Raw genomic sequence first — 15512 nt, forward strand, 5'->3', positions numbered from 1 at the left:
GCCTTAGGCTGATTTATACTGTGAAGATACAATTATTACAATTTATTTTCTCCTTAATGGAAAATAAAGAAAAATAAAAGTAGTATTAAAGACGATAATAAAATCGGAAATAATATATTTTCCAACATCCCCCTCAAGTTGGTGTATAGATATCTATCATGCCCAACTTGTCTATCAGATATTCAAAAGTAGGCATTGCCAAACTTTTGGTTAGGATATCCGCAGTTTGTTGACTTGAAGTCACGAAGGGTAGACATATGATTCCTGCATCTAACTTCTCCTTTATGAAGTGTCGATCAATCTCGATATGCTTGGTTTTGTCATGTTGAATTGGATTATGAGCTATGCTAATAGCAACTTTACTGTCAGACTACAATTTCAATGGAAGCTCAATTTTCATCTTAAGTTCTTCTAGGACTCTAAGGATCCATATTCCTTCACAAATACCTTGAGACATAGCTCTAAATTCGGCCTCTACACTACTCCTTGCTACAACTCCTTCTTTCTTGCTCCTCCATGTCACAAGATTATCCCAAACATAGGTACAATATCCAGAGGTTGAACTTCTATCTGTGATTGAACCCGTCCAATCGGCATCGGTGAAGATAGACACATTTTTTTCACTAGTCTTCTTAAAAAATAATCATTTTCCAAGATTTCCCTTCAAATATCTCAGTATCCTATAGACTGACCTCAAGATGTTCCTCGAAAGGAGAATGCATAAACTGACTCACTACACTAACTGAGAAAGCAATATCAGGTCGGGTGTGTGACAAATAAATCAGTTTCCCAACCAATCTTTGATATCTCCCAGTATCAACAGAAACATTACCTTCTCCCCAAAGCTTAACATTAGGATCCATAGGGGTATCTGCAGGACGACATCCACTCATTCCTATTTCTTTCAACAAGTCTATAATGTATTTCTGCTGTGAAACCACAATACCATTTTTTGACCGAGCAACCTCCATACCTAGAAAATATCTCATGAATCCCAGATCCTTGATTTCAAAGTCTACTGCCAAATTCTCTTTTACTCTTGCCATTTCCACTGTATCGTCTCCAGTAAGGACAATATCATCAACATAAACAATCAGGACAACAACTTTCCCATCGTGGAAGAATTTTGTGAATAAGGTGTGGTCAGCCTGTCCTTGGATGTACCATTGTTTCTTCATGGATTGAGTGAATTTTTCAAACCAAGCTCTAGGGGACTGCTTTAATCCATACAAAGACTTATTTAGTTTGCACACATTTGATCCAAATTTGTTTTCAAAGCCAGGAGGAATGTCCATATATATTTCTTCTTCTAGATCGCCATTAAGAAAGGCATTCTTAGCATCTAACTGGTGCAAAGGCCAATCCATGTTAGCAGCAAGAGACAAAAGAATTCTGACAGTGTTCAATTTTGCAACAGGAGCAAATGTCTCTGAGTAATCTATACCATAGGTATGAGTAAAGCCTTTAGCCACCAAGCGAGCCTTGTACCTTTCAATTGACCCATCTGAATTATACTTCACAGTAAACACTCATTTGCATCCAACTGTCTTCTTGCCATCTGGTAGTTACGTAACACTCCAAGTTTTGTTCTTTTCTAGAGCTTTCATCTCCTCAAGTACAACTTCCCTCCACTTTGGAATTTCTAGAGCAACCTGTACACTTTTTGGAATTTCTATACTAGACGATTTTGAAGTGAAGACAGACATAGATGAAGACAAATTTGAATATGATATAAAACGGGACATGAGATATTTAGTGCAAGATCTGACAGGTTTTCTAATGGCAACATGATTATCTATATCAGGATACAAAATACGACTCTCAGAAACAGAGATAAACTTACATTTTCTTTTGTTAGGAAATTGATCATTCCCCGGTTCAGATTCCTGACAGTGTTGAGATGTGGGCTTGTCCTTTCCTTTATGGTGTTTTTTCACAAAAACCTTTCCTTTCCAAGTCCTGCTTCCTAATTCAAATTTGTTTTGTTGAAGTGACTCATTATTTTGTGACATTTCAATTAGATCATCATTATCATCGTTTTCAGGATTCTCATTGTATTCTACAAGAGAAAATGTAGGCTCGGATTCACAAGGTTCCTTATCATGACAGGAGTAGGATCAGATAAAGAATCGGGATCATTTTCTGTTGGTGCAGGTGAAGAAAACTTAGAATTTTGTGATATTGGTAAAGATAAGTTATTTAAAAAACTCATGTCCTCAATTTGAAATGAGTCTTCGTTTATTTCCCCCCTTGAAGATGAGTGTCATAAAAAAGTTTATTTTCAAAGAATGTAACATCCATAGTGACAAACATTTTCTTATTTTTTGGATCAAAACATTTATATCCTTTTTGGGTTGGGGAGTATCCAACAAAGACACATTTTATAGCACGTGGTTCAAGTTTTCAAACATTTTAATGTTCATGAACAAAGGCTGTGCAACCAAAGATTTTTAAAGTCAAATCAGTTAAAACACGAGTACTAGGAAAACATTCTTTGAAGACGTTAATAGGAGTTTGAAATTTGAGAATTTTGGAGGGCATTCTGTTAATTAAATACGCAGCTGTTAAAACAATTTCGCCCCACAAATAATTTGGTACTTTATTTGAAAAAAGTAGAGCTCTAGCAACCTCTAGTAAATGTCTATTTTTCCTTTCGGCCACTCCATTTTGTTAAGGAGTATTAGGACATGAACTTTGATGTACAATCCCATTTTTTAGAAAAAAATTACCCAGGATAGTGTTTAAATATTCTTTGCCATTATCACTTCTAAAGATTTGGATATTTGTTTGAAATTGGATATGCACCATTAAAATAGAATTCTTTACAGCCTGACAAGCATCTGATTTTCCCTTTAACAAGTACATCCAACATACTCTTGTATGATCGTCTATAAATGTGATAAACCATTTTTTGAGAGAGAGTGTACTTGTACGGTTAGGGCCCCAAACATCACTGTGTATAATAGAAAAAGGTTTTGATGGTTTATAAGGTTGTATTGAAAACTGGGAACGATGATGCTTTGCAAATTCACATGCTTCACATTTAAACGAAGAAAAGTTTTTATTGTGAAATATCTTAGGAAACAAGTGTTTTAAGTAACGAAAACTAGGATGACCTAATCTTAAATGCCATACCATAATGTTTTCATTTTTATTATTCAAAACAGAAAAAGACTCAAAGCAGGAACTTATTATTTTTGAAGGTAGTTGTTATGCAAATCCAATGTCGAGGTAGTAGAGTCCTCCACTCTCCTTAGCACTGCCAACCATCTTCCCCGAGTTCAAATCCTGAAAGACACAGTGAGATTGAAAAAAATTAGTTTGACAATTTATATCTTGGGCTAATTTACTCACGAATATTAAATTACAAGATAAATTTGGAACATGAAGGACATTTTTAAGAGTTAACATTTGAGACAACACAACTGACCCTTTACCTACAATGACTGAAAAAGAGCCATCTGCAATTTTTATTTTTTGATTACCTGCACATGGACTATATGAAGAGAACAAAGTAGATTCACCTGTCATGTGATCGGAGGCTCCTGAATCTACTATCCAAGTATGATTGACATTGACACTAAGAAATGCATAATTATCTTTTGTTGCTATAGAGCAAGAAAGGGTTGGAGACTCGAGGAGTTTGTACAATCTGTCTAGTTGCTCCGTAGTGAGTGGAAGTTGAGACGGAGGAGGTTGCTGCCCTTGATCAGAATTACTAGCCTAAAATGCACGAGTTGAGGCAAGGAACTTTGTCTGACCTTCTTCCCTCGTCAAGGTTTCACGTGTATGCCATTCGCGCTTGCAGTGATCACACCAAGGAACTTTGTCTGACCTTCTTCCCTCGTCAAGGTTCCTAGTAGCCAGAGCTGAGCCTTCAGATTCAGAATTTCGTTATGTCTTGCCCATCATAATTCCTTGTCGTGCCTCTTCCCTTCTTATTTCTGCAAAAATTTCACGAAGAGTTGGCAATGGTACTTCTCCTAAAACTCCACCTCTTACCTCATCAAGGTCTTTATTGAGCCCAGCGAGAAACATGAATACACAATCATTTTTTTGCCTCTTGAGAAACAAAACACTGTCTGCTGTACACCTCCAATTGTCATCATAACAGAGATCTAACTCTTGCCACAGTGTTAACAGTTCATTGTAATAAGCAGTTACACTCCTGTCACCTTGTTTCGCATGCCATAACTTTGATTTTAAACCAAAAATTTGAGAGGAGTTTTGAATATCAGAGTATGTTTCCTTAACAACTTCCCGCACATCCTTTGCGGAAGGTAAAAACATGTAAGGCTTACCTATTCCAGTTTCCATAGAGCTTATCAGTCACACAATAATCAAGGAGTTTTCCGACTTCCATTGTTTGTAACGAGGGTCTTCTGTTGTCGGTTCAGCTACTGCTCCTGTTAAGAAATCAATTTTTCCTTTGCTATCCAATACCAATCGAACGGTTTGACCCCATTCATTATAGTTATTCACATTCATTTTAGGGATATTGACCTTGAGGGAGTATGAGGAACCCTCTTGATCATTACCGCATATGTTGGAATAACCGTCACCAAAAACAATGTTGTTCCTGTTTCCATTGTTACCGTCATTACTGCCATTGTTTATGACCACCGGCGGTTCCTCATGTACACCGTTTCCGCGGCCACCGTCGTTTCCACGGCCGAAGCCCAATTCAGATTGTGGTTGGTCGCCATGGTTGGATCCAATGTAGGCCTGTGATGGGGAAGGCCACCTGTTGTTGTCATTCACCATAAGAGGCTAAACGAGTATATGAATTGGGTCGAACAAAAAAAATATGTTGAGGGAAATTTTATGGTAACCCCTAACCCAACAAATATATGTTGAGGAAAATAGGTAAAAACTCTGATACCATATTGGAAAAAAATAGGTAAAAGCTGTTCTGTTTTATTCGTCAGCCTTAGGCTGGTTTATATAATGAAGATACAATTATTACAATTTATTTTCTCCTTAATGGAGAATAAAGAAAAATAAAGGTAGTATTAAAGACAATAATAAAACTGGAAATAATATATTTTCCAACACTTTGTTATCATTTTAAATAATCAGCATTCTAATTCTCAATCACGAGAATTGAAGTTTTATTTTTTTCTTCTTCTTTCTGATCAAGTGAGATGTCGCGGATTCAAACCTGCGTCTGCAGTGGTACGCATATGCACAACTATCAAATGAAGAATCTTGTTTATAGAAAAAAACAAAAACATTTTGAGTTGAGAAAGAATTTTCTTTTAATTCTTATTCCTTTTTTTATGGAGTAAATGAATTACAATATTGTTTATTTTAGCTTCAAATTTCATCATCCCAAAGTTCTTCAATTGTTTTGTAAGGACTTGTGGTTTCATTGACATGAAATTCCCCTCTCATTATCTTCATTTCTTCCATTTTCTCAATCTCTAACATATCTTCACCATCCAAGTTTATATCAAATGATCCTATATTTTCCTCCATTCTTTCATCATTGAAGCTTTTCACAATCACACTTGACCCCTTTAATAGTCCCCATTTCAATGCAACCTAAAAATTCCATAGTCAAAATTAACTGATTAAACAATTTTTTAAAACAAAATTCAACTCAATATAATTTTTCTAATTAGTGTAATTTTTAGATGAATGTCGTAGCCCAATTAATATGTATTAGTTGAGTTAGATGATTCTAAACTCTAAAAATATCTCTTGAGTTTGAACCTTAACTAAAACGACCTCAACCTTTACTTTAGGAACGCCCGATTCAGACAAAAGGGTTAAGATTAAAAAAACTCTTGAATAATACTTGTGATTAAATTAAATTTGAATTACCTGTGGTGGAGTTGCATTGTGTTTGAAGGCAATTGATTGGATAATTGGATGATTAACAACAGCTGTAGATCCCCATGCATTCCCTGGTCCACCAAGTGGTGAATAAGCACTTACATGAATGTTATGCTTTCCGCATATCTTTCTTAGCTTTCTCTGCCTCCACATTGGATGCATTTCCACCTAAGTAAACACCAAAATAATACTTATAAATTTTTTATACTAAGTTTCTTTTTGTTTTGATAAATATCAAAAAAACACTCCATGCGAAATTGTAGAGATTAATCTCTCAAATGTGATTGGAATAAGAGGTTCCACCGAAGATAGTGAAATGCTTACCTGGTTAACAGCTGGGGGTGTATTAGCAAAATCTAAAAGCCATTCAATCTTGCTGCTAGAGAAATTACTAACTCCAATGGACCTACAAAGTCCCATTTCAAGACATTTTTCCATCCCTGCCCATGTTGTTTCAAGATCCAAATTTTCAAAGTCATCTTCATTAGGAACAGGGTAGTTAACCCATGGTTTCAACTTCACTGGCCAGTGCACTAGATACATATCCAGATATTCCATGTCCAGATTCCTGTTTTTAGATTCAAGTAAAAACAAAGAAAAAAAAATCAATACTCCAGTTTTAGTAACACCGGTTTTTTCTGCATGTCACGCAAAAGATAACGGTTTTCTAAAAATATTGTCAGTTATCTAAAATACATAACCCATGACTGAAAAAATAGTTTTAAGATTATAATATTTATTTGCATACTTTAGAGTTCGTTTCAATGCGGAAACAGGATCATGGTGATCACTCCCCCATAATTTAGATGTCAAGAAAATCTCTTCCCTCTGTATTTCTCCCCTATAAATTGCCTTGTTTAATGCCTTGCCCAATGCTGGCTCAGAACCATAAATTTTTGCAGTATCAAAATGCCTATAACCCAACTGCAAACATAATAATGAAAATTAAGACTAAAATCAGCAAGCAAATGATTGAAAATTGAATGATTCGTACTTTCTCTTGTCAATATACGAATCATGTGATCAGTATATAACAAAATTTACAATTATCTAAACGTCTAGATTGCAGAGAATCTAGATCCGTATGAAATTTGTAATTAAGGAAAAGTACCTCGAGAGCATTTTGGACAGCAATTTGTGTTGTCTTGTTATCATTTGGGTATGAATAAGTGCCAAATCCAATGAGAGGCATTGTAATGCCACAATTCAAACGAACATGATGGTTGCACCTCATTGCAAATTCGATCCTTTTATGTTTAACAAGTGTGTTAAATTTCTTGAAACTTTATTTTTCTTGTGTATGAGTATGATTACACTTTCTAGTTTTGGTTTGGAATGCTAACATGTCTTTAAACTTTGGCTATATATAGATCCTATATAGTCAACGTATATTTATACTAGTTAGTATTTTATGATTTTGTTTGTATGAATAATGTCTAACTAATATATTGTATTTGATTGTGAAAGATAACTGACTTGGAAGAATTAAAAATCAATTATTGAGGTATGCAAATCAAAGCATGAGATCTTCCATGTCTCTAGGGATTTTAATAGAAGCACACCAATTCTTAGTACAAAAGAAAATGAAAAATGAAATACCACAATTCATCATCTAAAAGTATATTATCAACAAACATTCTTTTAATTTGCTAACTTTATAAATATTAATAGATATTATCTCAAGAGAATTTAATTTAATTAACACATTCAAATTCAAATTGAGTTACCTCATCCACCTCCCGATAAATTCAATATATTAGTGCTGAAACCAATAAATACCACCTTACAAAAACTTATTGTTAAGGTGAGTGTTTTTTTATAAACTCATTTTTTAAAATCAATTTAATAGGGGAGATTTGAGTTTTTCCAATACACTTGATTACATTTAATAATATTTTTAATAATATTGAATTTGATTCGTTGTCTCGTAGATATAAACTAGGGTAATATATTAGATTTTTATAAAAGACTTAAAGTACTGCGTTTGTGCTATTTTGGCCTCTTTTTAAAGTTATTTTAATCCCTTATATTTTATTTATTTATTTATTTTAGTTCTAAAATTTAATGATTTGAATTTTATTTAAAAAAGAAAATAGAATATCGCATGTTTAAATTTACTCCCTTTTTAATTGATAGTCATACACAACTATCAATTGAACTTGAACTGATTAAACAAGACTTAACACATGTTTGGTTCTGCGATTAAAAAAGTTGATTTGTAAAATTGAATCTTGTTAAAAAGTGAGTTGAATATAGAACGATTTATCTTTTAATCACATTTAAAATAAAAAAATTATGAGTAGAATCAATTCTGATAACATAATCACCTCAAAATCATTTCAAATCAATTCTACACTTCTAAAATTGCTTTTGAATCTTCCAAAAGCTAAATCAAACATACATTTAAATAGGAATGACAAACGGACATACTCGCCCCGTTTAGGTCCTCTCTGTAAAAGTCCGCAAAAAAAATGAAACTGAATAGAGTCGACATACTTGAACATGCGGGCTAAATGGAGTCAGAACGATATTTATTGAATGACATCTAAGTCTAATTGTAAATGTGATTTTTTTAAAAACTTAAATGTTAAAAAATATATTGCGAGTGAAATTTCTAGTTAGAGTTTCAAATTTTTGTTTTTGTTTTTGTTTTTGCATTTTTTATATGTATTTTTTTAAAGTCACGACACGCCTAAACAGACTTGAGATCCATTGTGGCTAACATTGAAGAAGAGGGACACCCACCGACCTCCCTAATAATTAGATGATCCAGGTTCATTCCTCCAGTCCTTTTGTAGAAGCATTTATATTTCTACTAGAGTGAGGATTCAAGGGTTTCTTACTATCTTCGATAGAATATCCACTAGCCTAAAAATTACCATTATGAACGGGGAAGGTGGCTACCAAAGGAGCGACATTCAATATTTTTACTATCCTAGTGCAAGATGATACATCACTTGCATCACTACCATTAGATATTTTTATGATATTAATAAATTCATCTTCTACATTGGTCATCACTAAAACAAATGAGAAAAAACAAAAAACTATAAACAAGAATAAGATAAGTGGTACCTGGAAAAAAATTAGAAGTTTAAAGAAAAATATGTAAGAAAGAAAGGAACAAACAAAATAGGAATCACTAGAGTCCAGGAAAAAATAATTGGTCTTTGCAAAGAGAAGGAACAAGTTATAGTTTGCACGAAGAGTGGAAACATATTCTTAAGCGTGAAATAACCTTTATATAATTAAGCAAAATAGACGAATCGACGATTCAAAATCAAGAGAAACAAACAGATGAAAAACAACAGTTAAATTTGCCTCGAGATACGACAACACTCAAGTATATTTGAGCATCCTAAAGGGAGAGCCACACTCTACCCTAGGAAGCTAGGGTCATATGTAAGAACAATCATGGAAAGGTCTCAGTGATGACTGACATTTAAATATGTTTGTTCCCAAGTCACTCATTCCAACTTTCTAAATCTTTTCCACTTCTACAAACGAAGAAATCTCCGCGAAGATCCCAACCTAGTGCAACACCGACCCGATGTCTAGGAAAACTTCTCATTATTGCACTATAGAAAGCATTGGGGCAAGTGTTCCAAATCAGAATCCAATCATGGGTCCAAAGTTATAAGATGTTGAAGGTACATTACACCACTACCCTGAGACTCACACTCGATCCATGCCTCAGAGAATTATTCACCATTATATAATATCTAACGGTTCTCCATGTTCTAACCCAGAAAACATCTCTAAATGTCTCTCATATAGAATGTGTCTCGCGCGAGACCTGATGTACGTTCTAACCTTAATTTAGTTTATTTTTGTGATTCACTCATTGACTTGGAAATTTGAGTACTAATATTGCAGATCTAATCCTCGTCCGCTGAACTAAAAGTTTGTTTAACCGCATTATATTTCTAGGATTTTAACCGAAAAAGTGTTATGTTAAAAAATAAAAAATAAAAGTATTTTCAGAATTTAATATAAAGAAAATTAATAAAAGGAGACTACAAAATCTAAAAAAAAAAAAGAAGGTAAATATAAAGAGTCAATGTCGTTAAGAAAAAAAAATTAAAGGCGAAATAATTCATCCATATTTCAACGTGAGAGGCTTTTATGAATAGGTAAATTAGTCTCTCTCTTGAAGTCAACACAATAATATATAATAAGATTAAAATATATACTTCAACCAATTTGATTATATGGCCAAAGTCTTACTTATACATGACTTCATATAACCATATTTAGAAATGCCATTTTCAAGATTGTTGGTTCATGAAATTAATTCAAAGTTTTTCTATGTTTTGTGGGCAACCAATACCATATGCTAAGAAATAAATTATTTATTGACGAAAATTTGTCAAGGCATGGAATATACTTTTATTCTCAATAAAGTCAAAACAGAATTTATTTTCATATAAAATATGAGTGTTTTCGTATACGTGTTGTAACTAGAACTTAATGTTGTTGTATATATTATCTCTAGTTGACTTCGTTGATTATAGAAGTATATTATATGATGCATATATATTTATGTTGCTTAGCACGTATCTCAAATATGTTTAAATGCACCATACCAAATTAGGTCGAGAAAAGGACACGTGGTTTTAGGCTGGTAAAATGGATCTGTCGGAGATGACAATTTTGTTTACATTTTTTTATTGTTGTGAAAAAGAGCAAAATTTTAGATCCGCATTTTTAAATGGGTCTCCTCGTTCTATCCTATTTTTGCGGGTTTTTATATATAATTTTTTAATTTTTAGACTTAAATATTCAATGCTCGCAGGCCTATCCCGCTCCGCCCTCACTTTTTTATGGGACGAACCAAAGTTTTAAGACTGCACCCTCAAATTTGTCTGTCCTGCCCTCCTTTCCTCTCTGTTTTATGCGGGGTTTCGGGGGTGGGGCTAAACGGAGCAAACATGTTAGTTTCTCGCCCCTATTTGATGTACTTCTGAATAGTCAGACAATATAGTTCATTTATTAGTCAAGAGTGTGACATATTAAAATTTACATAATATTTAATGTTGACTTAAACCACAAATAATTTTTTCTTGAGATAACCATTGACAAATCATAATGTGATAATCATCAAAGAACCATGATTGCTTTCACACACTCTCTTGGGTGGAACTATGCAACATGGTATATAGCAACATATTTCCCCAGTGGATTGGGAATAGTTCAAGATTCGAGGAGTTATGTGATGGCTCAAGATTAGTATTTTCTCCTATATCTTCCATTATGCCTTAAAAGGGTTCACGGTTGGTTGTGTTTGTGTTTTTTTTGGTAGATTGTAGTTTATATGTGGTTGGGATAATTGTTACATCCTCGATTAGCTTGTTATTAAGTTAAGTGTTGATTTTGGACTTTGTAACCATGGATGTAGGTCTAATGTGTTCCAAACTTATAATGATGAAGGGTTTGTAGTGTTTTGGGGGTAAAACTCTTATTTCAGGATTTGGTTTTGACAACTCACTATTTACCTCGAAAAATTGTGAGGGAGTTGTAGCAACTTGATTCGAGGTGACTATTAATGTTTTTAGAACACATTGGACTACCACCTATATACTTGGTTGATCTAAGATCTTCTAAGAACCTATGGATCATGTCACCCTAAGCGCTCTTATGATTGTTGGAAGATGTATCTTTTGATTTCTTGATTTGGTGCATTGATTTTCTTTATAAAGAAGGGGATACAATTCCTTTTCAATTTTTCCATCTTTCCATTTTAAAGAATTTCATAGGGTATAGAAAAGGATTTGAGTGTTTCATATATTAGGATATTTTCCTCTATTTCACTTTTTCTTCCTATCCACGTTTCTTTGTCCATCCCTTCATCTTGAACCAGTTGTTTTCTATGATCAGTTACTGGTATGCTTTCTCCATCATTGCATATATGTTTTTTGTTCTTTCTTCTTGTTTTAATGAGGATTTCTAAAGGGTTTTTTTATTGTCGTTGGTTATGGTTATCAGTGGTTTTAGATAGTGCTTTCCCCTTAAGCACTAGCGGGTATGATGGTTTTTGTCATTGTTTAATGACGGTTTTTGCATTTTCTTATTTTGTTTATCCTCTCTTTTTTATTTTTAAAATTTGTCTTCTTCACCCTTTTACACAAGGGTGGTAGGATGAATTCTAAGAGTACCATCTTTGATTATCACTCTTCCTCGATGTGAGCAATATAGAACGAGGGAAAATGATTCCTGATAGTCAATTTCATAATTCCTATGAACTTAGACGCCCTCAAACGAGTTTCTAAAGAAATCCTGAGGATGCCATCTATATATTTTGAGGATCTAGAGAAGTTCCATTTCAACACACATTGCAAGGATGGTGAGAGACGAGAAAGGATGATCAATTTTCTGAAATAAGTTGAGAGTTTTTCTAATTAATACGCGGGCTGCACTATTTCCATGTACGAAATGGTTTTCAAAGAGATGAGGTCGCAAATTCTTTTCAGTAACTTCAAGTTCGAGTTTTTGAGTTATCTAGAGTTGTCTCCTTCTTAACTCCGTCCTAGTTGTTGGGGGATGCATTAAGGTATTCCAATTAGCGTTGTGGTATCAAAAAATAACATTAATAGTTTCCTTCTTCTTTAATACCTCTGGTTTTTTATAAGACACCCTAAATCCAAGGAAAGACAGAGCTTGGTTTCATTAAAGAAATTGAGAAAGGCTTTGAAGCTTGCACATACTCCATAAAGAATTTCAAACACAAGTGTTATTGCATTTCTCCAAAAAATGAGAGTACTCACAATCATTTAATTGCTAGAGCTCCTTTTAATATTAATCATGGAAACCTTATTTTTGATGGCCATGTAGATACAACCTTTTACCACGTCTCTAAACTTCAAAAGTTATTGTCTGATTTCCACTTCAAAAAGGGCCGAGGTCAAATGATATTCAAGAAATGTGAGCTCAGGGGCCCTGATTATCCATAACATGAGAAATCATTGGATCCATACAAAGGATTTTGAGCTAGAAGAGTACTTGGAGGTATCTACCTTGAATGTTATTTTTTCACCGGGATATTCTTAGAAGTGGCGTCAAGGTTGTCAACTCGGGCTTATCTTCAACAACATTTACACAAATATCAAACATTGTGGACCATAAGACGGAAAATCATGGGACAAGAAGAAGAATATTGTTTATGTAAACTACTGACAATTCGTCATTACATTTTTTAGCATAATTTACCTTAGTTTTAAGTGCTTTGACTTTTAAATGCTTACATTTTTGTAGTTTTAAATAAAGATTTCAAAGAAATGTGGAAAAAGTTGATCCGTGCCAAATCATTGAAAGATTGTCAGGTCAAGAATTCTATTGTTTCTTGGACGGTTATTCTGGGTACAATCAAATTACCGTCAACCCGGAAGATCATGAGAAGACGACCTTTACATTTCCTTTTGGTATTTTTGCTTATAGAAGAATGCCTTATGGGTTGTGTAATGCACATACAACTTTTCAATGATGCATGCAAACCATCTTTCCTAATTTAATCGAGAAACTCATTGAAGTCTTCATGGATGACTTCTCTGTATTTGGTCCTTCTTTTGAACTATGTTTGAGAAATTTGGACACCGTACATAAGCGGTGTATGGAAACCAATCTGGTTCTAAATTGGGAGAAATGCAACTTTATGGTCACTGTAGGCATAATTTTTGGTCACAAGATCTCTTCAAGAGGCATTGAAGTTAACAAAGAAAAGGTTGAAGTGATTGAGAAGCTTCTACCATCATTGAATGTAAAAGGAATCAGAAGATTTTCGGGACATGTAGGATTCTATCGGAAATTCATCAAAGACTTCTCAAAAATTGCCAAACCGTTGAGAAATTTGCTCAACAAAGACAAGTCTTTTGATTTTGATAATGCTTGTTTAATTGCTTTTAAGGACTTAAAAGAAAAACTGATAACTGCGCCTATACTCACTGCTCCTGATTGGAAACTTGATTTTGAACTAATGTGTGATGCGAGTGATTATCCGGTTGGTGCAGTTCTTGTTCAAAGAAAGACTAAAAACTTTCATGCTATACACTTGTCGCTACCGCGAAAAAGCTTACTCGAATGACACAAAGTCGCCACCGAATTTTATTTGTTCCTAGAGAGGAAAGGAAAAATAGTCAATAAAACCCTTCTAAGAGAATACACAAAGAATGTATATGGAAAGAATTGGTCTCACAATCAAATCTGGGTTCGGAAGTCGATTACACAAGGGGAAGGTATTATCACCCCTCATGTCCATGGTACTCCATGGGAACCATTTAAATTGTCTCTGTGCATGGGATAACCTATCATTATGCAAAGTATTGACGATGATCCATGATCATCTTTAAATGGGTTTGAATCAAAGAAGGTTATACAACCCCAGGTCCATCTATCAATGATTTGAAGAGTGGAAGATTGTATCACCCAAATAATTACAAGTTACGAGTTAAACAATGTACAAGTTAAACATTTAAGTCCAAGTGTTAACGGTTAGTGGTTAGAAAACAAAACAAAATCAAATAAAATCAACAAGTAAAGATCATACAAGTGAAGGTCCCAAGTATGCATCAAATGGTTCAAACATGGTTAAATAGGGGAAATCTATCAATGTCTCAAAGTGTCATGAATGATGCATTGATCATTCATTAACATGTTTAAAATATTAAATATTAGGTCAATCCTAAAAAATAAGTTCCATGATCAATAGATTTTTCATCAACCACCATAAAAAACAAGGCTAAAAATGTCCAATTAAAATGATCAAAATAAAATAAATAATGGATGAATAATAAAAAGAGATATTTGATGACAAGTATTTTCAAAATGTTTGGCTAAAAAGAAATAAATGATAAAAGAAAATTAAAAGGAAAATAAATAAATAAATAAGGTGAAATAACAAAATAAAAGAGAAAAAAGAAGAATAAAAGAAACAATGGGCGTTAGGGGTTGAACCCCTGACCTTGGGGTCATGGGCCAACCCCCTCTCCATTGGACCAAGAGCCCTTGGTGCTAATTATCATGCTCCATAAAAATAAATACGAAACTCACATCAAAACTAACAAATGGGCCACTACCAGCCCTTGGATATGACTCATTAAATAAAGTAAGCAAGATGGATGGTCAGATCATGAAGCACACACGTGCACGCATTGACCAACAAATACTCAAACATCAAGAGACACATCACACGCAACAACCAATGAAATGATTCCATTGTAATTTTTTGAATTTGAAACTGAAAAACACGCGCGAAGCAACGTCTAAGTCATCGTCTTAAACCTTGGTATTTCAGAAATCCAATCTCTGCAACTCACATTTTTAAGTGTAATCAACCCTGGGTTCCACTCAATATTTGTTCATAGTTTCCATATCCATACTCATGAGCCATTGATTGACTATGAGTATGGAGTATTTCACATAAATACGAACGATAAGACAACCCTAAAAATTAAATTAAATTATGGATACGCAACAATCAAAACTCAAATCATGGGGCTTAGCATCAGTGAATCATGGGGAATACAATGGTAACTTGTTTGGAAGGAAACAATGGAGTTAACTTCCTTGTCGAAATCAGTTTCAGTTGGTGGTTCCGATGGATTCTAGTAGCTCCAGTGAGGTGGTTTCAAATAGTTCAAAGGTTTTAGTTAGCTTCAAGGATGTTAGGTGAAGGTGCTTAA

The 15512-nt window shown here is 33.9% G+C and overlaps 1 protein-coding gene across 1 annotated transcript; it reads right to left on the reverse strand.

Moving 5' to 3' along the window:
• Positions 1-5316: 5316 nt before the first annotated feature.
• Positions 5317-7172, reverse strand: LOC127106643 (non-functional NADPH-dependent codeinone reductase 2). Its single transcript, XM_051043941.1, has 5 exons — positions 6950-7172; positions 6587-6762; positions 6163-6406; positions 5827-6006; positions 5317-5544 (listed from the first exon to the last, which is right to left on the reverse strand). The coding sequence occupies exons 1-5, from the start codon at positions 7070-7072 to the stop codon at positions 5317-5319; spliced, it is 951 nt and encodes a 316-aa protein (XP_050899898.1). The 5' UTR covers positions 7073-7172.
• Positions 7173-15512: the final 8340 nt, after the last annotated feature.

Source organism: Lathyrus oleraceus, chromosome 7 (assembly GCF_024323335.1).
Source record: "Lathyrus oleraceus cultivar Zhongwan6 chromosome 7, CAAS_Psat_ZW6_1.0, whole genome shotgun sequence".
Classification (NCBI taxonomy): Eukaryota; Viridiplantae; Streptophyta; class Magnoliopsida; order Fabales; family Fabaceae; genus Lathyrus; species Lathyrus oleraceus.